At 39.8% G+C, this 18,277-nt stretch overlaps 1 protein-coding gene across 1 annotated transcript in view; it reads right to left on the bottom strand.

The window, feature by feature from the left end:
• The window catches only part of ELAVL2 (ELAV like RNA binding protein 2), a 106,040-nt gene that overhangs the window by 46,156 nt on the left and 41,607 nt on the right, over positions 1 to 18,277 (bottom strand). Inside the window, exon 3 of the mRNA XM_064290423.1 lies at positions 8,003 to 8,106. Coding sequence (XP_064146493.1) covers positions 8,003 to 8,106 — 104 coding nt within the window. The remainder of the gene's footprint in view (positions 1 to 8,002; positions 8,107 to 18,277) is intronic.

Below are 18,277 nucleotides of genomic sequence, written 5' to 3'. Positions count from 1 at the left end.
TGTACTATTAAAACATTTGATATATGGCTCTAGAAAGTTCCAGACTATGGGTTAAAAATGAAGTTGGAAAAACATGCACACTCAGTCGGTCTTTATTGAGAGGTGAAAAACGCAGTTTGTATTTTTGCCTCCACTCATGGTATGTTTTCTTCTTCTTTTTTTTTTTCCTCTCTATAGGTAGAGATCTGAGCATAAGTTCTCAGTTAACTTCAGGCCTGTCCTTCAGATATTATGTCCAAATTTCCTGAATCTGGGCAAGGTAAACAATAGTCTACGTAAAAGTTCCGAGATGAGGGGTACTTTATAGGAGATGCTTTATCAATTTTTGAGACCCACATTTTCTCTCCAAATACCTACACTTGGTACTTTACAGAAAATAACACCAAGCACACAAGCCAGATAACACCGGGGTACATTCAGATGTTGGGAGAGATGTGGAGTTTAAATACAAAGTGGAGCTTACCCTGAGCCAGAGTGAATTTTCTACTAATATTCAAACCCAACCCCATCACTGCCCTGCTCAAAATTTCTCTCTCTCTCACAAAATAAACTACAACGCCATGGCTGGCACACTCACCTTTTAAGATCCCTTATTGTCCCCAGGCTCATTCCCACGTTATTCCCCAATCCTGCTCTCTGCTCTAGCAAATTCTACATGGCTTCCCTAATACCTGCTTTCCTACCTCTGTGCCCTCCACAGGTATGCGCTCCCAGCATTATTGCTAGTCTAGAATTCTCTGGTCTCAAACTCCCTAGAATGATGCTGCAGGTATTTTCACAGAGCACCTACCAGGTGGAAAGCACTCTGTCTAGCTTCCCTCACATTCTGGATTCTGTGCCTTCCCTCCTCCTCTACAGATGGAAGCTGATTTGTGTAGCATCTACACAACATTTCCCCATGGTTAGAATTAGGTTTTATTAAATAACAACTTACAACGACAGATAAAAACCAACTCCACCCCCTGATAACCATGTACTAGGAGAAAGATGAGCTAGAAAAGTGCTTCCCAACACAAATTGTGCCACGGCCTCTACAGAGGTGGAGGGAAGCACAGTTAAAACTGTTATCTCCTCAGGGCTGGGTGCTGCACTTGATCAGTGAACTAAATACGACAAGCATGCGTTCATTAAAAAACAGTAAAACCTTTTCGTAATCTTCAAGGTGACAGACCATGGGAACTAAAAAAGAAAACGGGGCAGGTAATAAACATTCTCAGTGCTGAATAAATACTTCATTTCATAGACCTAAATGGAAATTTAACTGGTTAAAAGCCTTGTCCAAGATCACACACCCAGTGAAATCACTTTTTCAGGGAGGGTAAGTTTTCAGAAGTATTTTTTCTACGCTGCTGTTGTTGTTAGTTGCCATCACGTCAATTCTGACTCATATTCCTCCTATATTAAGGGTAAAGTTCATGCTACACAGAAAAAAAAGTCTGCGATCATGATGCTTACTAATTGAGAAAAGGTGCAATTTTAACGAGTTTAGTCAGGGAAAGGTACAAAACTCCACAGAAATTTAAAAGCAGTACAGTAACCTCGAACTATGGTTTATTTGCTTTACTTAAATCGTGTTCTAACAAATGAACTCTTTATGAAATAGATATTACTATGAGTGATGAACATTCCAATTTTTTATCACAGAATTTTTCCCTATGTGCTGAAATCAGTGCTTTATCTATTTGAATACATAAGAAATTTCATATTTATACCAGTTAATAATTTTTAAACAAAGTAGGTTTATGCTAGAATGATTAAGAAATAGATCTACTTAATCAAGACCAATTTAGTTTGGTTTTCCTATACTGATAGTACTGCCAGACACGGGTTTTTTTGTTTTTATTGTGCTTTAAGTAGAAGTTTACAAATCAAGTCAGTCTCTCATATAAAAATTTATATACACCTTGCTATATACTCCTAGTTGCTCTCTCCCTAATGAGACAGCACACTCCTCTCTCCACCCTGTATTCCCTGTGTCCATTCAGCCAGCTTCTGTCCCCTTCTGCCTTCTCATCTCCCCTCCAGACAGGAGCTGCCCACGTAGTCTTGTGTGTCTACTTGAGCCAAGGAGCTCATGCCTCACCAGTATCATTTTCTATCTTACAAGATAGGGTTTTTTCTTTGGATTGGTAGGAAGAAATGAGGTTCCTAGGGGTAGCATCTACCAATAATACCAAAAGGTTCTGTTCCTTGAGATGATAACACCTACTTTCCAGATAAGACAAGCCCATTTTTGAGACCATAAAGCTTCCTAGGCTCCCTGTAGAGAGGGGAGATGTTGGGAGAGATGCTGAGGGCAAGGCTTCCACTCTACTGCATACGTGGTCCAAGGATCAAGATAATCACTATCCACAGTGTCGAAGGAGAAAAAAGTCTACAAGTATCTTTGGAAATGAATGACTTTACTTTCCTAATCATGAATTTAAGTCTGATACCATTAACAAAAGTTTTTGGTGTGTGTGTGTGTGTGTTTACCAGTAACCAAGAAAAGAAGTGACAAGTACAGGGTTCAAGCCATAAATGGCTCACATGTGATTTAGATTTTATTAAGACTTCCCTGAAAACAGAATGAGTGAAGAACATGAAAGACTGAACACGTTAGTCACAATCTGTCATCCCTTGAATAGTCCACAAAACGAAGGGTCCCCACAGCAACTCCCAGAGGGTTCTTGGTGAGGCCCCAGCATACAATTTTTGACACTACCATGAAGAATTTTTTATATTTCACCCCAGCCCCCAGATGCATACACTGTAAACACACTACCTTATCATTACCTTCCCAATATTAGACGTTAAGAAACATCTTGTAATAGTCACCCTGTATGTACCATCTTAGTATCAGGGACAATGTGGGCAGGCTTTCACTACAACAACTCCCTCCCATGTAGTTCAGGGATGGTGTGATGTCACCAGCAAGATAAGATGCTAGGACATCAATCCAATCAAAAAAAAAAAAACAAGTAATCCTTAGAAAAAGAATAACCACTTGGGAGTTTAACCTGTGAATGCTACTACTTAAAATAGTGACTCACATTGTAATTTAAGTGAATGTATCAGGGTTTCCAATCAGTTTGAACCCCTGCTGAGAATGTGTGTGTTTCCACCCCAGATATACTGAATCTGAATCTACATTTTAGCAAGATCCCCAGGTGATTCTTATGTACTATAAATTTTGAGAACCACAGATCTACTAGTGGTGCTCAGAATTGCTCCCCAACCATGAAGCATTAGCATTGGCTGGGAACTTGTGAGAAATGTAAATTCTCAGCAAAGGTTTGAACTGGAATGAACGGGTTCAAAATCCTGGAATATATTAAGTTTTCCTAGTTTCTATGGTACACTTTGTAAAAAGACAGTCCTGTTAGAAGTACTCTGCCGTTTACCTGGTTTTTTGTTGTTGGTTTGTGACTTAGAAGACCCTGCATGTTACAGAGTAAAACTGCTCCATAGGGTTTTCTTGGCTATAATCTTTACAGAAGCAGTTCCCCAGGTCTGTTTCTTCTGTGGTACCACTGGGTTTTATCTACCAAAGGAGTATCAAGACAAAAGCTAGAAAACAAACTGAACTTCACACACAAAAATACCAAATATATAGGGAATCAGCCAATTCAAAAGGTACATTTTGGTGGTTCCTAAGCACTAGGATTTGCTGTCATACATGGGAAGCTTATTAAAGAACAGATTCTTGAGTCTCACTTCTGGAGATTTATCTAGTAGGTCCGAAGTAGGTCTTGGAACCTGTATTTCTAACTTGCTTTCCTTGTACCTCTGATGCAGCCAGGTTTGGAAACAAGTCCTTTTGGATCTCACAGTGCCGAGGGGCTTTGCTTCACTCACTGCAGAAGTGGTAAATATTTGTCATTTATTCAACACATCATCTATCTATTGCTCAGAATCCAACTAGGCTAAAACTATGAGGGAGCCCCAGGAGAAACTGCTAAACAAACCAGCTTTCACAGCACTTGATTCAATGTTTCAAAATTCAAACACCTAGGAATTTTACCAAATGCATAACAAATGGTAAGTGGTTTGGCAGACGTAGCAAACACCTGAACTCAAGGAGTACACAAATACTCATACACTTGTATATAAAGTATGTATTAATTAGTCTACTGCAGCTTTCTAAAGGAAAGCATGGTATCTCAACAAGAGCTTTGGTGTCAATATCAAGACAAGGATTTGAGTCACAGCTTTGTCTTCAACTGCCTGGTCTTGACTAAACCATATGACCACCAAGGTCTCAATTCTTTCATGGATTCATGGAGGGTTGGGTGAGCAAAGGGTAGTGCTCAGGCCTAAATTACATACGGTTTCTTACATCCCAAAACTTCTACAGTTCCTCTTGGATAAAGGGTACAGGTTCCAAAGAAGGGAGAATCCAACCAAACTTGGAACAACCCCACAAGGAAACAGCTGAGGAAGGACTTCAACTAGGCACCAAAAGATGGGATGGCCACAGTCAAGCTAAAGAACAGTGGGAAGGAGAACTAGATGGTATCCAGCGACCACTACTGATCATTCTAATCAGGGCCATAATAGACAGACCCTGAAAGAATGGAAGAAAATGTGTAACAGAACCTCAAATTCCTTAAAAAAAAAAAATAAATAAAAAGACCTACTGGACTGATTGAGGCTAGAAGACTCCCGAAGACTATTGCCCTGAGATATTTCAAACCTTGAACCGAAACTAACCCGAGGTCACCTTGTAGCTAAGTAACAAATTAGCTCAAAAATAATGAAAATTAAAAGTACTGTGCTCCTTTAAAAAATAACCTATACGAGACCAAACAGGTAACAATATATTTTTAAACAAAGATTAGAAGGTAAGAGAGGAGGAAAACTAAATTAACGGAAACAGAAAGACCAGAACGGGAAAAATGAGAATGTTTACACATTGTGAGGACTGTAACCAATGTCACTGACCAGCTTGTGTAGAAACTATTGAATGGAAATCTAAACTGCTTGTGTAAACCTTCACAAAAATACATTTAATAAACAAAATACTGGGAAGGGGTATGCCACAAAGTGGGAGCTACAAGAGCATATGTACAGAAACAAAACAAAACCTATTGTTGTCGAGTCAATTCCAACTCACAGCCACCCTACAGGAGAGAGCAGAACTGCCCCATAGGGTTTTCAAGAAGCAGCTGGTGGATTCACTGCTGAACTTTTAGTGTGCAGCCAAGCTCTTAACCGCTGTGCCACCAGGGCTCCAAAACCAAACTCACTGCCGTCAAGTCGATTCCAACTCATAGCAACCCTATAGAGCTGCGAACCATCAACCTGCAGGTGAAGCAGCCAATCGACAATAGTGAACAGGAGGCTATAGCAGTGGAGTCATTCCTCAAAAAAGTATTTAAATGATATGGTAAAACATCAGGGAGACAACAAAATTCTGAGTGAAAAGCAGCATGTACAAAAAAAAAAAAAATAAACCCTAAGAACCATCACTAAAATGGACCAGAAGAAGGAAAAAGGGAGCCATTTATGGAATACTATCCCAGGGAACTGAAAGGCTTACATGCAGCTTCCAAAAGGTACTTAAAGCAATAAACAACAGAAAAACCTAGCCCAAGACACTGTTACAACACCACAAAACATGTCAAATTGAAAATGAGAATACACACACACACAAAAAAAAAAACAGACAAAAATGGTGCTATATAGTTTTGGAAAATGGTCAGCTCTGCCTCTCAGAGAAGTCTGGGCCAAATTGAGGATACCAGCTGCTATCTGATATTTTTGCAGGAACCAAATGGGGGTGGGGAAAGAAGTAGCCTGCTGCTTACCCACCACACCCACCCCCATTTCAGAAAATCAGAAGAGAAGTAGCAGATGTCACAGTGTAAAAGCCACAAGGCACTGATGTCCTTTCTTCCACATTTCAGCCTGAGCAGCTGGGCCCTGAAGAGAGAAGGCCGGTGAAGTTCAGTGAGGAAGCAGCTGTCATCTGTGGTCACCCTTGTAGGCTACGGATGAGTCTCCTATGGTGACCCATCTTTCCTGCACTTCCACCTTTTTCTAGACCTTATTTGTAGTGAGGATGTATAAGCCAAAGAATTGACTCACTACAATGAAATAAGGGAGACTATTTCTGGACTGGGAAATGGCCAATTCCTGGGAAGAACCATTCCAACCATTTACTCCAGTTCCTTCTGTAAGCCCAACTCAAGGCCTCAGAACTAAGATAAATTAGCAGCAATCCAGGAAATCAATTTAAAATGAGTTGGCAGGGGAAGAGGCACAAAAATCTTCAGTAGGCTAGAGCAAACAAAATAGTCTGAAGGTAACTGGAAATTAGACATCTTTTTTCTAAGCGCACTCACTTATTAGTTAGTGATACTATTAAAAGATTTATCTCTGGTACACAATCAAAAATTACAGAGAAGTATGGACAATTGGAAAAACTAGTCCAGATTGGTAAAAACAATTTCAATATTTTTCCTCAAATTTTGATAACATATTATGGTCAGTTCATTTTCTGACTAAAGGGTGGATCTCTTCATGAGGACAACTGGTTGATCACCTTATATTCAAGTCTATTTGGGAGCCACTGTGTATAGGTTTCTTTAGATGAGATAGAGCCTGTAGGCATTTTTCTTATGAGCCAATAAATATAAAGAATGAGATGTCAAAGCTATGCAGGGATAACAAATTACCTGAACTGACAATTCTAAGAGAAGCAACTTCTAAGCACAAAGATGACACTGCATTTCCAGATAGCTGAAAAAAAATGAGCACAAATCTTCTAGACAAGCTTCTAAGCAAGATGGATGCCACAGTCAGCCTTGACTAACTTCCCCTCACCACTTCAGGCTATAGTCTGGGCTGGCTGCTTAAATCAAGGGTGGAAAATAGGTTTCAACGTAAGTCAATTGAGAGAGGTGGCCAGGAACACTATTTTGACAAATATTTGGGAACCACATCTAGACTGTGAGAAAAACTGCCATGATTGATTGGCAATGTCTACCATGGACAGGAGAAGGTAAATTGATGGCACAAGTACTAAGAGTTTGCCAGAGGTAACATCCCTTTTATTTTCTGAAGGAAAAGAAATCCATGCTGCAGATCAGATTAACTTCTTATGCAGGGAAAGCCTACATAAGAGTTTCAAAAATTCACAAAAGAGAAAAAAAGATACCCACAAAAGTATTTACCATATGTCTTCAAGAGAAAAACACGACAGGAAAAGATAACCTGTGCGACAATTAAGCTCTTCTAGTCTCCTCAAAGCAAGCTGAATCTGCTAGAACAGGGTCAAACCAAACCCAAGGGACAAATTCAGCCTGCCACTTCTTTTTGTAGGGCCCATGAGCTAAGAACGGTTTTCACATTTTAAATGTTTGAGGAAAATATACAAAGAATGCTATTTCGTGACTTATGAACATTATATGAAATTCAAATTTCAGTGTCCACAAATAAAGTTTTATTGAAACACAACTAGGCCCCATCTGTGTCTGTGTTGTAAGCAGCTGCTTTTGGGCTACAAGGGCAGAATTGAAAAGTTTTAACAGAGATTATATGGCATGCAAAGCCCAGGATATTACAATCTGGCTCCTGTGCTAGAAGAACAGGTCATAAAGTTCGTCTAACTATAGGCCAAGTAATTCTCAATAAGAGTAGGAGACTGAATCCAGGAAGTTTCATAGAGTGATTACATATTAAAAAAACCAAACCCATTGCCGTCAAGTTGATTCCAACTCATAGCAACCCTTTAGGACAGAGTAGAAAACTGCCCTAATAGGGTTTTCAAGGAGTGGCTGGCGGATTCGAACTGCCGACCTTACAGTTAGCAGCTGAGCTTCTAACCACTGCGCCACCAGATTATACACAGTACTCACGAATAAACAGTTCCTATCATGCAGAGAGCATGAAAAAGTGTTATGCCTACAGAAGAAGTATCTATATGGGTCAGAAATGAATAAAGGAAAAAACTACAAGTAAACTTTAATTTTTTTTAACTTCAGTTCTGAAAGTAGACATAAAAACTTTTTAAACATACTTTTATTGTTTTGGTTTGAAGTCTCAATCCATTCAGCGTGTTGATAGCTTTCTCTGCATCCTTAGGGTCAATGTAGTTCACAAAGCCATATCCCAAGCTCTGTCCTGATGGAAGGGAAGGGGAAAAGGCATATATCAGTTTTACGTCATTGACAGAGATCCACTTCCATTTAAGCATAAGGTCTCGTTATTTAACACCAGCATATTTTCTCAATAACAAAGAGAACTCTACGTTAATTCTTCTGGAAATATACATGTGTTCTTTTTCCATCTCCTGTCTACTATACTTGCAAGTTTAAACATCAGTCAGAACTCAACAAACAGTGCTGTTTAAAAAAGCACACATCCTCAAAGGGTCTCTTCATACAGCTCTGCCCGAGCCAGGAGCGTACCAGCAGCAAGGCCACACTCAGCTTCAGACACTGTGGCTACAAACCTCCCAGGAGCAGAGTGGGCTTACCAGGCACAACCCCTTCAGCTTCAGTTTCCTTACCTATAAAAAGGGAAGGCGGCAAGCACTGGCAGAGAGGCAGTCAGCGCTCTGTGAATTGTACCCCAACACATTTCCAATATTTACCAAATACAATTATCTCAGAGTCTGAAATGATAAAGAATTGTGTGTATTTACATTTATTTTGGAGGACAAATTCTTTAAAATGAAACTGGATCAATTTTTTTTAAATGAGTTTAGTGATCTATTAGATAAGGGCTATGTTTACATGAGAATGTCCAAGTCAATTAGAACATGTGGGAGAAGAAGAAAATGGGGAGAAAAAAAAAATTTAGAGTAAGGGTCAATTCAAAATAAGCCTTTTTTTTTTTTTCTTTTCAGTTTTCCCTATTACTTGAGCCCTCTCACCCCTGGATCAATTGTGCTTTAACTCTCAGAGAATGAGAGATGTCATATTTTGTTGTTGTTCGTAAGTACCATCGAGTTGGTTCTGACTCATAACGGCCCTATGTAAAACAGAACCTAACACTGCCCAGTCCTGCTCCATCCTCACAATGGTTGGTATGCTTCGGCTCATTATTGCAGCCACTGTGTCAATCCATCTCCTTGAGGGTCTTCATCTTTTTCACTGACCCTCCACTTTACCAAGAATGATGTCCTTCTCCAGGGACTGATCCCTCCTGATAACATGTCCAAAGTATATGAGATGCAGTATCACCATTCTTGCCTCCAAGGAGCATCCTGGCTGTACTTCTTCTAAGACAGACTTGTTGGCCCTTTTGGCAGTCCATGGTATATTCAATATTCTTCTCCAACACCACAATTCAAAGGCGTCAATTCTTCTTCCATCTTCCTTATTTATCGTCCAGTATTCACATGTATGTGACCTGACTGAAAACACCATGGCTTGGTCCAGCAAACCATAGTCTTCAAGGTGACATCTTTGCTTTTAAACACTTAAAAGAGGTCTTTTGTACCAGATTTGCCTAATGCAACGCATCTTTTGATTTCTTGACTTCTGCTTCCATGGGTGTTGATTCTAGATCTGAATAAAATGAAATCCTTGACAACTTCAATCTTTTCTCCATTTATCATGATGTTGTTTACTGGTCCAGTTGTGAGGATTTTTGTTTTCTTTATGCTGAGGTGTAATCCATCCACAGACTATGGTCTTTGATCTTCATCAGTAAGTGCTTCAAGTCCTCTTCACTTTCAGCAAGCAAGGTTGTGTCATCTGCATAACACAGGTTGTTAATGAGTCCTCCTCCAATCTTGATACCATGTTTTTCATATAGTTCAGCTTCTTGGTGTATTTATTCAGCATGCAGATTCAATAGGTATAGTGAAAGGATACAACCCTGACACACACCTTTCTTGACTTTAAACTACAAAGTATCCCCTTATTCTGTACCAACAGCTGCCTCTTGATCTACGTACACATTCCTCATGAGCACAGGTAAGCACTCTGGAATTCCCATTCTTCAAATGTTATCCATAATTTGTTATGATCCACACAGTCGAATGTATTTGCATAGTCAATAAAACACACGTGAACATCTTTCCAGTGTTCTCTGCTTTCCGCCAGGATCCATCTGACATCAGCAATGATATCCCTCCTTCCACATCCTCTCTGAATCCGGCCTGAATTTCTGGAATTTTCCTGTCAATATATTGCTGCAGCTGCTTTTGAATCATCTTCAGCAAAATCTCACTTTCCTGTGGTATCAATGGTATTGTTTGATCATTTCTGTACTCAACTGGATCACTTTTCTTGGGAATAGGCATAAATATGGATCTCTTCCAGTCGGTTGGCCAGGTAGCTGTGTCTTCCAAATTTCTTGGCATAGACAAGTGAGCACTTCAAGTGCTGCATCCATTTCTAAAGCATCTCAGTTGGTATTCCATCAGTTCCTGAAGCCTTGTTTTTTGCCAATGCCTTCAGTGCAGTTTGGACTTCCTTCCTTCAATACCATCAGTTCTTCATCATATGCTACCTCCAGAAATGGCTGAATGTTGACCAATTCCTTTTAGTATAGTAACTCTGTGTATTCCTTCCATCTTCTTTTGATGCTTCCTGCATCATTTAATATCTTCCCTGTAGAACCTTTCAATATTGCAACTCAAGGCTTAAACTTTTTCTTCAGTTCTTTCAGCTTGAAATATGCCAAGCGTGTTCTTCCCTTTTGGTTTTCTAACTCCAGGTTCTTTGCACATTTAATTATAATACATTGTATTCTCAAGCTGCCCTTTGAAATCTTCCGTTCAGCTCTTTTACTTCATCATTTCTTCCTTTTGCTTTAGCTACTCAAAGTTCAAGAGAAAGTTTCAGAGTCTGTTGTGATATCTATTTTGGTCTTTTCTTTCTTTCCTTTTTAATGGCTTCTTATTTCTCCATGTATGATGTCCTTGATGTCATTCCACAACTTATCTGGTCTTCCGTCATCAGTGTTCAACTCATCAAATCTATTCTTGACATGGACTCTAGATTCAAGAGGGATATACTCAAGGTTGTACTTTGGCTCTTACAGGCTTGTTCTAATTTTCTTCAGTTTCAACTTAAACTTGCATGTGAGCAATTCATGGTCTGTTCCACAGTCAGCTCCTGGCCTTGTTCTGACTGATGGTATCAAGATTTTCCGTCATGTCTTTCCATCGATGTAGTTCATTTCATTCCTGTGTATTCTACCTTGCCAGGTCCATGTTTATAGTCACCATTTATGTTGGTGAAAAAAGGTATTTGCAATGAAGAACTTGTTGGTCTTGCAAAAATGCTATCGTGCAATCTCCAGCATCATTTCTACCACCAAAGCCATATTTCCCAATTACCAATTCTAGTTTATTCCCAATTTTCACATCATAATCACCAGTAATTATCAGCGCAAGGTGACTGAATGTTCAATCAATTTCAGATTGCAGAAGCTGGTAAAAATCTTCAAGTTCTTCATCTTTGGCCTTAGTGGTTGGTGTGTCAATTTGAATGATAGCTTTATCAACTGGTCTTCCTTGTAGGCATATGGATATTATCCTACCACCAACAGTGCTGTACTTCAGGACAGACCTTGAAATGTTCTTTTTGACGATGAATGCAACGCCACTCCTCTTCAAGCTGTCATTCCCAGCACAACAGCTCGTATGTTTGTTTGATTCAAAATGGCCAAAACTAGTCCATTTCAGCTCACTAATGCCTAGGATATCGATGTTTATGCATTCCATTTTTTGACGATTTCCAATTTTCCTACAATCACACTTTGTACATTCTAGGTTTTAATTATTAATGGATGTTTGCAGCTGTTTCTTCTCATTTTGAATCATGCTACATCAGCCAACAAAGGTCCTGAAAGCTTGACTCCATTCCCATCATTAAGGTCGACTCTACTTTAGGGAGGCAACTCTTCCCCAGTCATATTTTGAGTGTCATCCAACCTGAGGGGCTCATCTTCTGGCACTGTTATCAGCCAGTGTTCCGCTACTATTCTTAAGGCTTTCACCAGCTTGTTCTTTTCAGAAATAGACCATCAGGTCTTTCTTTCTAGTCTGTCTTAGTCTGGAAGCTCAGCTAAAACCTGTCCACCACGGGTGACCCTGCTGGTATTTCAATACCGGTGGCATGGCTTCCAGCATCACGGTGACACGCAAGCCCCCATAGTAGGACAAACTGACAGACACATGGAGTATCATGTATACTCATGTATGAACAACAGTGGGACTGAAAATAACAGACTGTGGGGTTGAAATCAATGGAACGCACTCAAAACTAAAGTCAATCCTAAAAGTGTCAACTTTTCAACTAGTGGAAAGTTTCTTGGTTTGAAAAGGTGAGAGACACCATAGATTAGACGACAAAATGGACATAAGAAAAGTTTAATCTACTAAAAGACAAGTAAAACTAATTGAAGGTTTCCTGGAAGATATTCAATAAAGGTCCAAATGCTTTTATTAAATATCATTTTTGCATCAGTCAATTTCACAGAGAAGTGAGGGACTGGCTCTCAATGGGAAACCTTAGCTCCACGTGGTTATGAATGTAAGTATTTATAATAGCCACTCTGCTTACCTTAATGTGGTTTCTCATTACTACATAAAAGAAATAGAAGGCTAAGTAAGTAAATTATGTACCTAATAAACATAAAAACCTATGATTGTATCCTGGAGACCATTATCAGAATTTGGGAAAAGCACTGCTAACTTATGCTGTCTTATTAGATTGTATTTTTCTTTTTTTAAAGGAGAGTGCTTAAATGTATCCGAGAACCTTTTTTTCTTCACACTAAAATTTAGTTTTATTTTACTCAGAGTTCTAACAAAAAAAAAAAGCCATGTAAAAACATTTTATTTTCAAGCATTCAGCTTTTTACTAGTTCAACAAACATTTATCATGTGTCTACTGCATGCACAGTACCATTTTATGAAATGTGCTGTACCTCTATTGTCACTGAGCAGGTTCAAACTGCCTAAACCTAACAAAATCTGGTCAAGGAAGCAGCTTACAATGGTAGGAATGTGGACTTTGGAGATAGACATGAGTTCCAATCCTGGCTCTGCCATTGTTCAAAGCTATGTGGCTTTGAACAAGTTACTTAACCTCTAAGATCTGCAGCTTCCGTATCTCTAAAATGAGGACAGCAATTCCTACCCAACTAGGTTGCTGAGGCAATAATGAAAACATTATTGATGGAAATAAATCATCCTAATCAACAGACGACAGAAAGTAACTACGTGTTCATTCATTAAATAGTCAATAATGAAGAGTTCTTCTTAAACATTCATTTAGGAAGTTAACTCAGGAAGGTGCTACAAATTTAACAGGGAATAGAAAAGACAAGCCAAATGTGTTGTTTTGTCATACTGCTACTCTATGACAAAATAAATTAAACTGTCAACTGTACTAGCGTTGAGTCCAATTCTCCCCCATACTGGTACCGCCCTTCCACCCGCATTCTAGCAGCTTCTCATCACGTTCTTTCTCAACCATGGCTGCACACTGGAATCATGTAGTAAGCTTCAAACAAACAAAACTCATGACTAAGCCGCATTCCTAAAGATTCTGATTTCACTGGTCTGGGATGATACATTGGTTGTTATTGTTAGTTGAAATTGAGTCAATTTTGACTCATAGTGGCCCCATGTGACAGAGCAGAACTGCCCCATAAGGTTTTTTTGGCTGTAATCTTTATGGGAGGAGATCGCCAGGTCTTCTCTCTCACGAAGCCACTGGTGGATTCAAACCACCCACCTTTTGGTTAATAGCCATGTGTTACTGCTGTACCACCAGGGCTCGTTGAAGCATTAGTAACAGGGTTTTCCTTAAAATCTAACGTGCAGCCAAGGTGGAGAATCACTGTTTTAATAGTGAGAGAAAATTAAATGGGGCTCCTGAAACCCCTGAGAGGGGACAAGCAATGAAGTTCTGGGTGTGTGAAGTGACTGTGCCTTTTAACAGTCATATTTTTCAGACGTGTATGGGTGCCCTTCTTCTAAAATCTTCAAGTTATCCATCACTTCAGAGAAGCAGTTTTTTGGCCTCATGAAGTCAGTCTCCTACACAGCAGTGCACATCAGAGTTGGATCACTGGGTAAAGTGAAAACCCTGTCCTGCTTAACTATCCCCTCCCATGCTGGCTTCTGAGCCCTTACTCCCAGTTCCCAGCACACTGCAGGCACTCAAAGGTTTGCTAAATGAATCAGCGAGGAGCTTAGTGGTGTTACTTCCTTAAGCAAAGGTACTATCAGCAACATCCCCCATCAGATGACCACTTCACTGAATGTGTCTTTGACCTGAACCCTCAAGCACTCCTGGCCAGCTGAAATAATGAGTCAGTCAAATTTCTACTACCTATAAACTGATTAAACTCTGACAGTGTTTGTCCCCAAATGACCTCTCCCCCACCTAGTAAGTTTTTAATTTGCCTCACTGCATCACTAGGAAGACTGCCACTGTCAATGAGAAACATATTTGAGGTAAGCAAAATTTTAGTATTATCCTAAGCAGAATATGATAAAGGGGATATCTGCTGCTAAACTGCTGTATTCCTAGTAAGTCCAGTGTTATCGATGCATTAAAATGATGGTATGGGAACAGACTCAAAGGAGATAGAAACTTTATAGGATTTTACATTTAAAGTGAGTTCATCGAGTCAGCAAATATTCACTGGATTCCTTAATTATATAAAGGCACAACAGATGATACCAAGACAAGCAAGATTTTCTCCATTCTTTCTTTTCAGTTATCTGGTGTTATAATGTTTAATTTTAACCTTACATTAATCAAGTAACATATTCAGATTCTTCTTCCAATAGACATAATTGTTACCTGAAGCTCTGCAAGGTCATTGCTGTCGTCGTTAGTGGCTGTTGAGTCGGTTCCGACTCATAGCGACCCTATGTACCACAGAACAAAACACTGCCCAGTCTGGCACCATCCTTACAATCCTTGTTATGCCTGAGCCCACTGGTGCAGGCACTGTGTCAATCCATCTCATTGAGGGTCTTCCTCTTTTCCATTGACCCTGTATTTTACCAAGCATGATGTCCTTCTCCCAGGACTGATCCCTCCTGACAACACATCCCAAGTATGTAAAGCACAGTCTCGCCATCCTTGCTTCTAAGGAACATTCTGGTTGTGCTTCCTCCAAGGCAGATTTGTTTGTTCTTTCAGCAGTCCACGGTATATTTGACATTCTTAGCCAGCACCATGATTCAAAGGTGTCAATTCTTCTTCGGTCTTCCTTATTTATTGTCCATGCATATGAGGTGACTGAAAATACCAGGGCTTGGGTCAGGTGCACCTTAGTTTTCAAGGTGACATCTTTACTTTTCAAAACTTGAAAGAGGTCCTTTGCAGCAGATTTGCCCAATTCAAAGCGTCTTTTGATTTCTGGACTACTGCCTTCCATGAGTGTTGATTGTGGATCCAAGTAAAATGAAATCCTAACAACTTCAATATTTCCTCCATTTATCATGATGTGGCTTACTGGTCCAGTTGTGAAGATTTTTGTTTTCTTTATGTTGAGGTGTAATCCACACTGAAGGCCGTGGTCTTTGATCTTCATCAGTAAGTACTTCAAGTCCTCTTCGCTTTCAACAAGTAAGGTTGTGTTATCTGCATAACACAGGTTGTTAATGAGTCTTCCTCCAATCCTGAAGCCCTGTTCTTCTTCATATGGTCCAGCTTCTCAGATTATTTGCTCAGCATACAGATTGAATAGGTATGGTGAAAGGATACAACCTTGACACTCTTCTGACTTTAAAACACTCAGTATCTCCTAGTTCTGTCCGAGCAACTGCTTCTTGATCTATGTATAGGTTCCTCATGGGCACAACTAAGTGTTCTAGAATTCCCCTTCTTTGCAATGTTATCCATAATTTGTTATGATCCACATAGTTGAATGCCTTTGGATAGTCAATAAAATACAAGTAAACAGCCTTCTGGTATTCTTTGCTTTCAGCCAGGATCCATCTGACATCAGCAACGATTATCCCTGGTTCCACGTCCTCTTCTGAATCCAGCATGAATTTCTGGCAGTTCCTGTTGATAGACTGCTGCAGCCACTTTTGAATCACCTTCAGCAAAATTTTGCTTGTGTGTGATATTAATGATATCGTTTGATAATTCCCGCATTTGGTTGGATCATATTTCTTGGGAATAGGCATAAATATAGATCTCTTCCAGTCGGTAGCCAGAGACCTGTCTTCCAAATTTCTTGGCAAAGACGAGTGAGCACTTCCAGCACTGCATCCGTTTGCTGAAACATCTCAACTGATATTCCGTCAATTCCTGGAGCTTTGGTTTTTTGCCGATGCCTTCAGGGCAGCTTGGACCTCTTTTTTCAGTACCATTAGTTCCTGATCACATCCTACCTCTTGAAACAGTTGAACACTGACATTCTTTTTGGTATAATGACTTTGCATATTCCTTCCATCTCTTCTTTTGATGCTTTCTGGATCGTTGAATATTTTCCCCATAGAATCCTTGACTATTTCAACTCCAGGCTTGAATTTTTTCTGCAGTTCTTTCCGCTTGAGAAACGTCAAGCGTGTTCTTCCCTTTTGGGCTTTCTATCTCCAGCTCTTTGCACATTGTCATTATACTTTGTGTTTTCAAGCTGCCCTTTGAAACCTTCTGTTCAGTACTTTTACTTCATCATTTCTTCCTTTTGCCTTAGCTGCTTGATGCTCAGGAGCAAGTTTCAGAGTCTCCTCTGACATCCATCTTGGTCTTTTCTTTCTTTCCTGTCTTTTCAATGACCTCTTGCTTTCTTCATATATGATGTCCTTAATGTCATTCCCCAACTTGTCTGGTCTTCAGTCATTAGTGTTCAACACGTCAAATCTGTTCTTGAGATGGTCTCTAAATTCAGGTGGGATATACTCACGGTTGTATTTTGGCTCTCGTGGACTTGCTCTGATTTTCTTCAGTTTCAACTTGACTTGCATATGAGCAACTGATGGTCTGTCCTGCAGGTGGCCCCTGGCCTTGTTCTGACTGGTGATATTGAGCTCTTCTGTTGTCTCTTTCCACAGATGTAGTCGATTTGATTCCTATGTATTCCGTCCGGCAAGGTCTATGTGTATTAAAAAAAAAAAAAAAAAAAATTTTTTTATGTGTATAGTCGCTGTTTATGTTGGCGAAAAAAGATTCGCAATGAAAAAGATGTCACTGGTCTTGCAAAATCCTATCATGCAATCTCCAGCACTGCTTCTATCACCAAGTCCATATTTTCCAACTACTGATCCTTCTTCTTTGTTTCCAACTTTCACATTCCAATCACCAGTAATTATCAATGCATCTTGATTGCATGTTCAATCAATTTCAGACTGCAAAGGCTGATAAAAACCTTCAATTTCTTCATCTTTGGCCTTAGTGGTTGGTGCGTAAATTTGAATAATGGTCATATTAACTGGTCTTCCTTGTAGGTGTATGGATATTATCCTATCACTGACAGTGTTGTACTTCAGGATAGATCTTGAAATGTTCTTTCTGACAATGAATGCAACATCATTCCTCTTCAAGCTGTCATTCCCGGCGTAGGAGGCTACGTGATTGTCTGATTCAAAATGGCCAATATCAGTCCATTTCAGTTCACTAATTCCTAGGGTATCTATGTTTATGCATTCCCTTTTGTTTTTGAAAATTTCCAATTTTCCTAGATTCATGCTTTGTACATTCCAGGTTCAGATTATTAATGGATGTTTGCAGCTGTTTCTTCTCATTTTGATTTATGCCACATCAGTAAATGAAGGTCCTGAAAGCTTGAATCCATCCACATCATTAAGGTGGACTCTACTTTGAGGAGGCAGCTCTTCCCTAGTCGTATTCTGAGTGCCTTCCAACTTAGGGGGCTCATCTTCCGGCAGAGTATCAGACAACGTTCTGCTGCCGTTCATAAGCTTTTCACTGGCTAATGCTTTTCAGAAGTAGACTGCCGTGTCCTTCTTCCTAGTCTGTCTTAGTCTGGAAGCTCAGCTGAAACCTGTCGTCCATGGGTAGCCCTTCTGATATCTGAATACCAGTGGCACAGCTTCCAGCATTCACAGTAGGACAAACTGACTGACACATGGGGAGCAAGGTCAATGGCTTCCCCAAATGAGAAAGAAAAGGAAAAAAAAAAGTAGGAAGTGGTAAAGCCAAGACCTGAACCCAGAACTCCTGGGCATTTTCAAATGCCATACTCTTTCTTCTCTACTCCACTCATGACTAGACTGTATCTGAACCCAACCCACCTTCAATATGCCTGAAGTACAATGTAACTAGGTTTTTTCTAACAGGATTTTACCACAACAAAGAACTTCTGGTCTCAAATTCCTGTACTTCTTTTGCAAATACTG

This window comes from Loxodonta africana, chromosome 9, assembly GCF_030014295.1.
Source record: "Loxodonta africana isolate mLoxAfr1 chromosome 9, mLoxAfr1.hap2, whole genome shotgun sequence".
Taxonomy (NCBI): Eukaryota; Metazoa; Chordata; class Mammalia; order Proboscidea; family Elephantidae; genus Loxodonta; species Loxodonta africana.
Note: the sequence above shows the minus strand (reverse complement) of the source record. Positions and strands in the feature narration are given on the sequence as shown.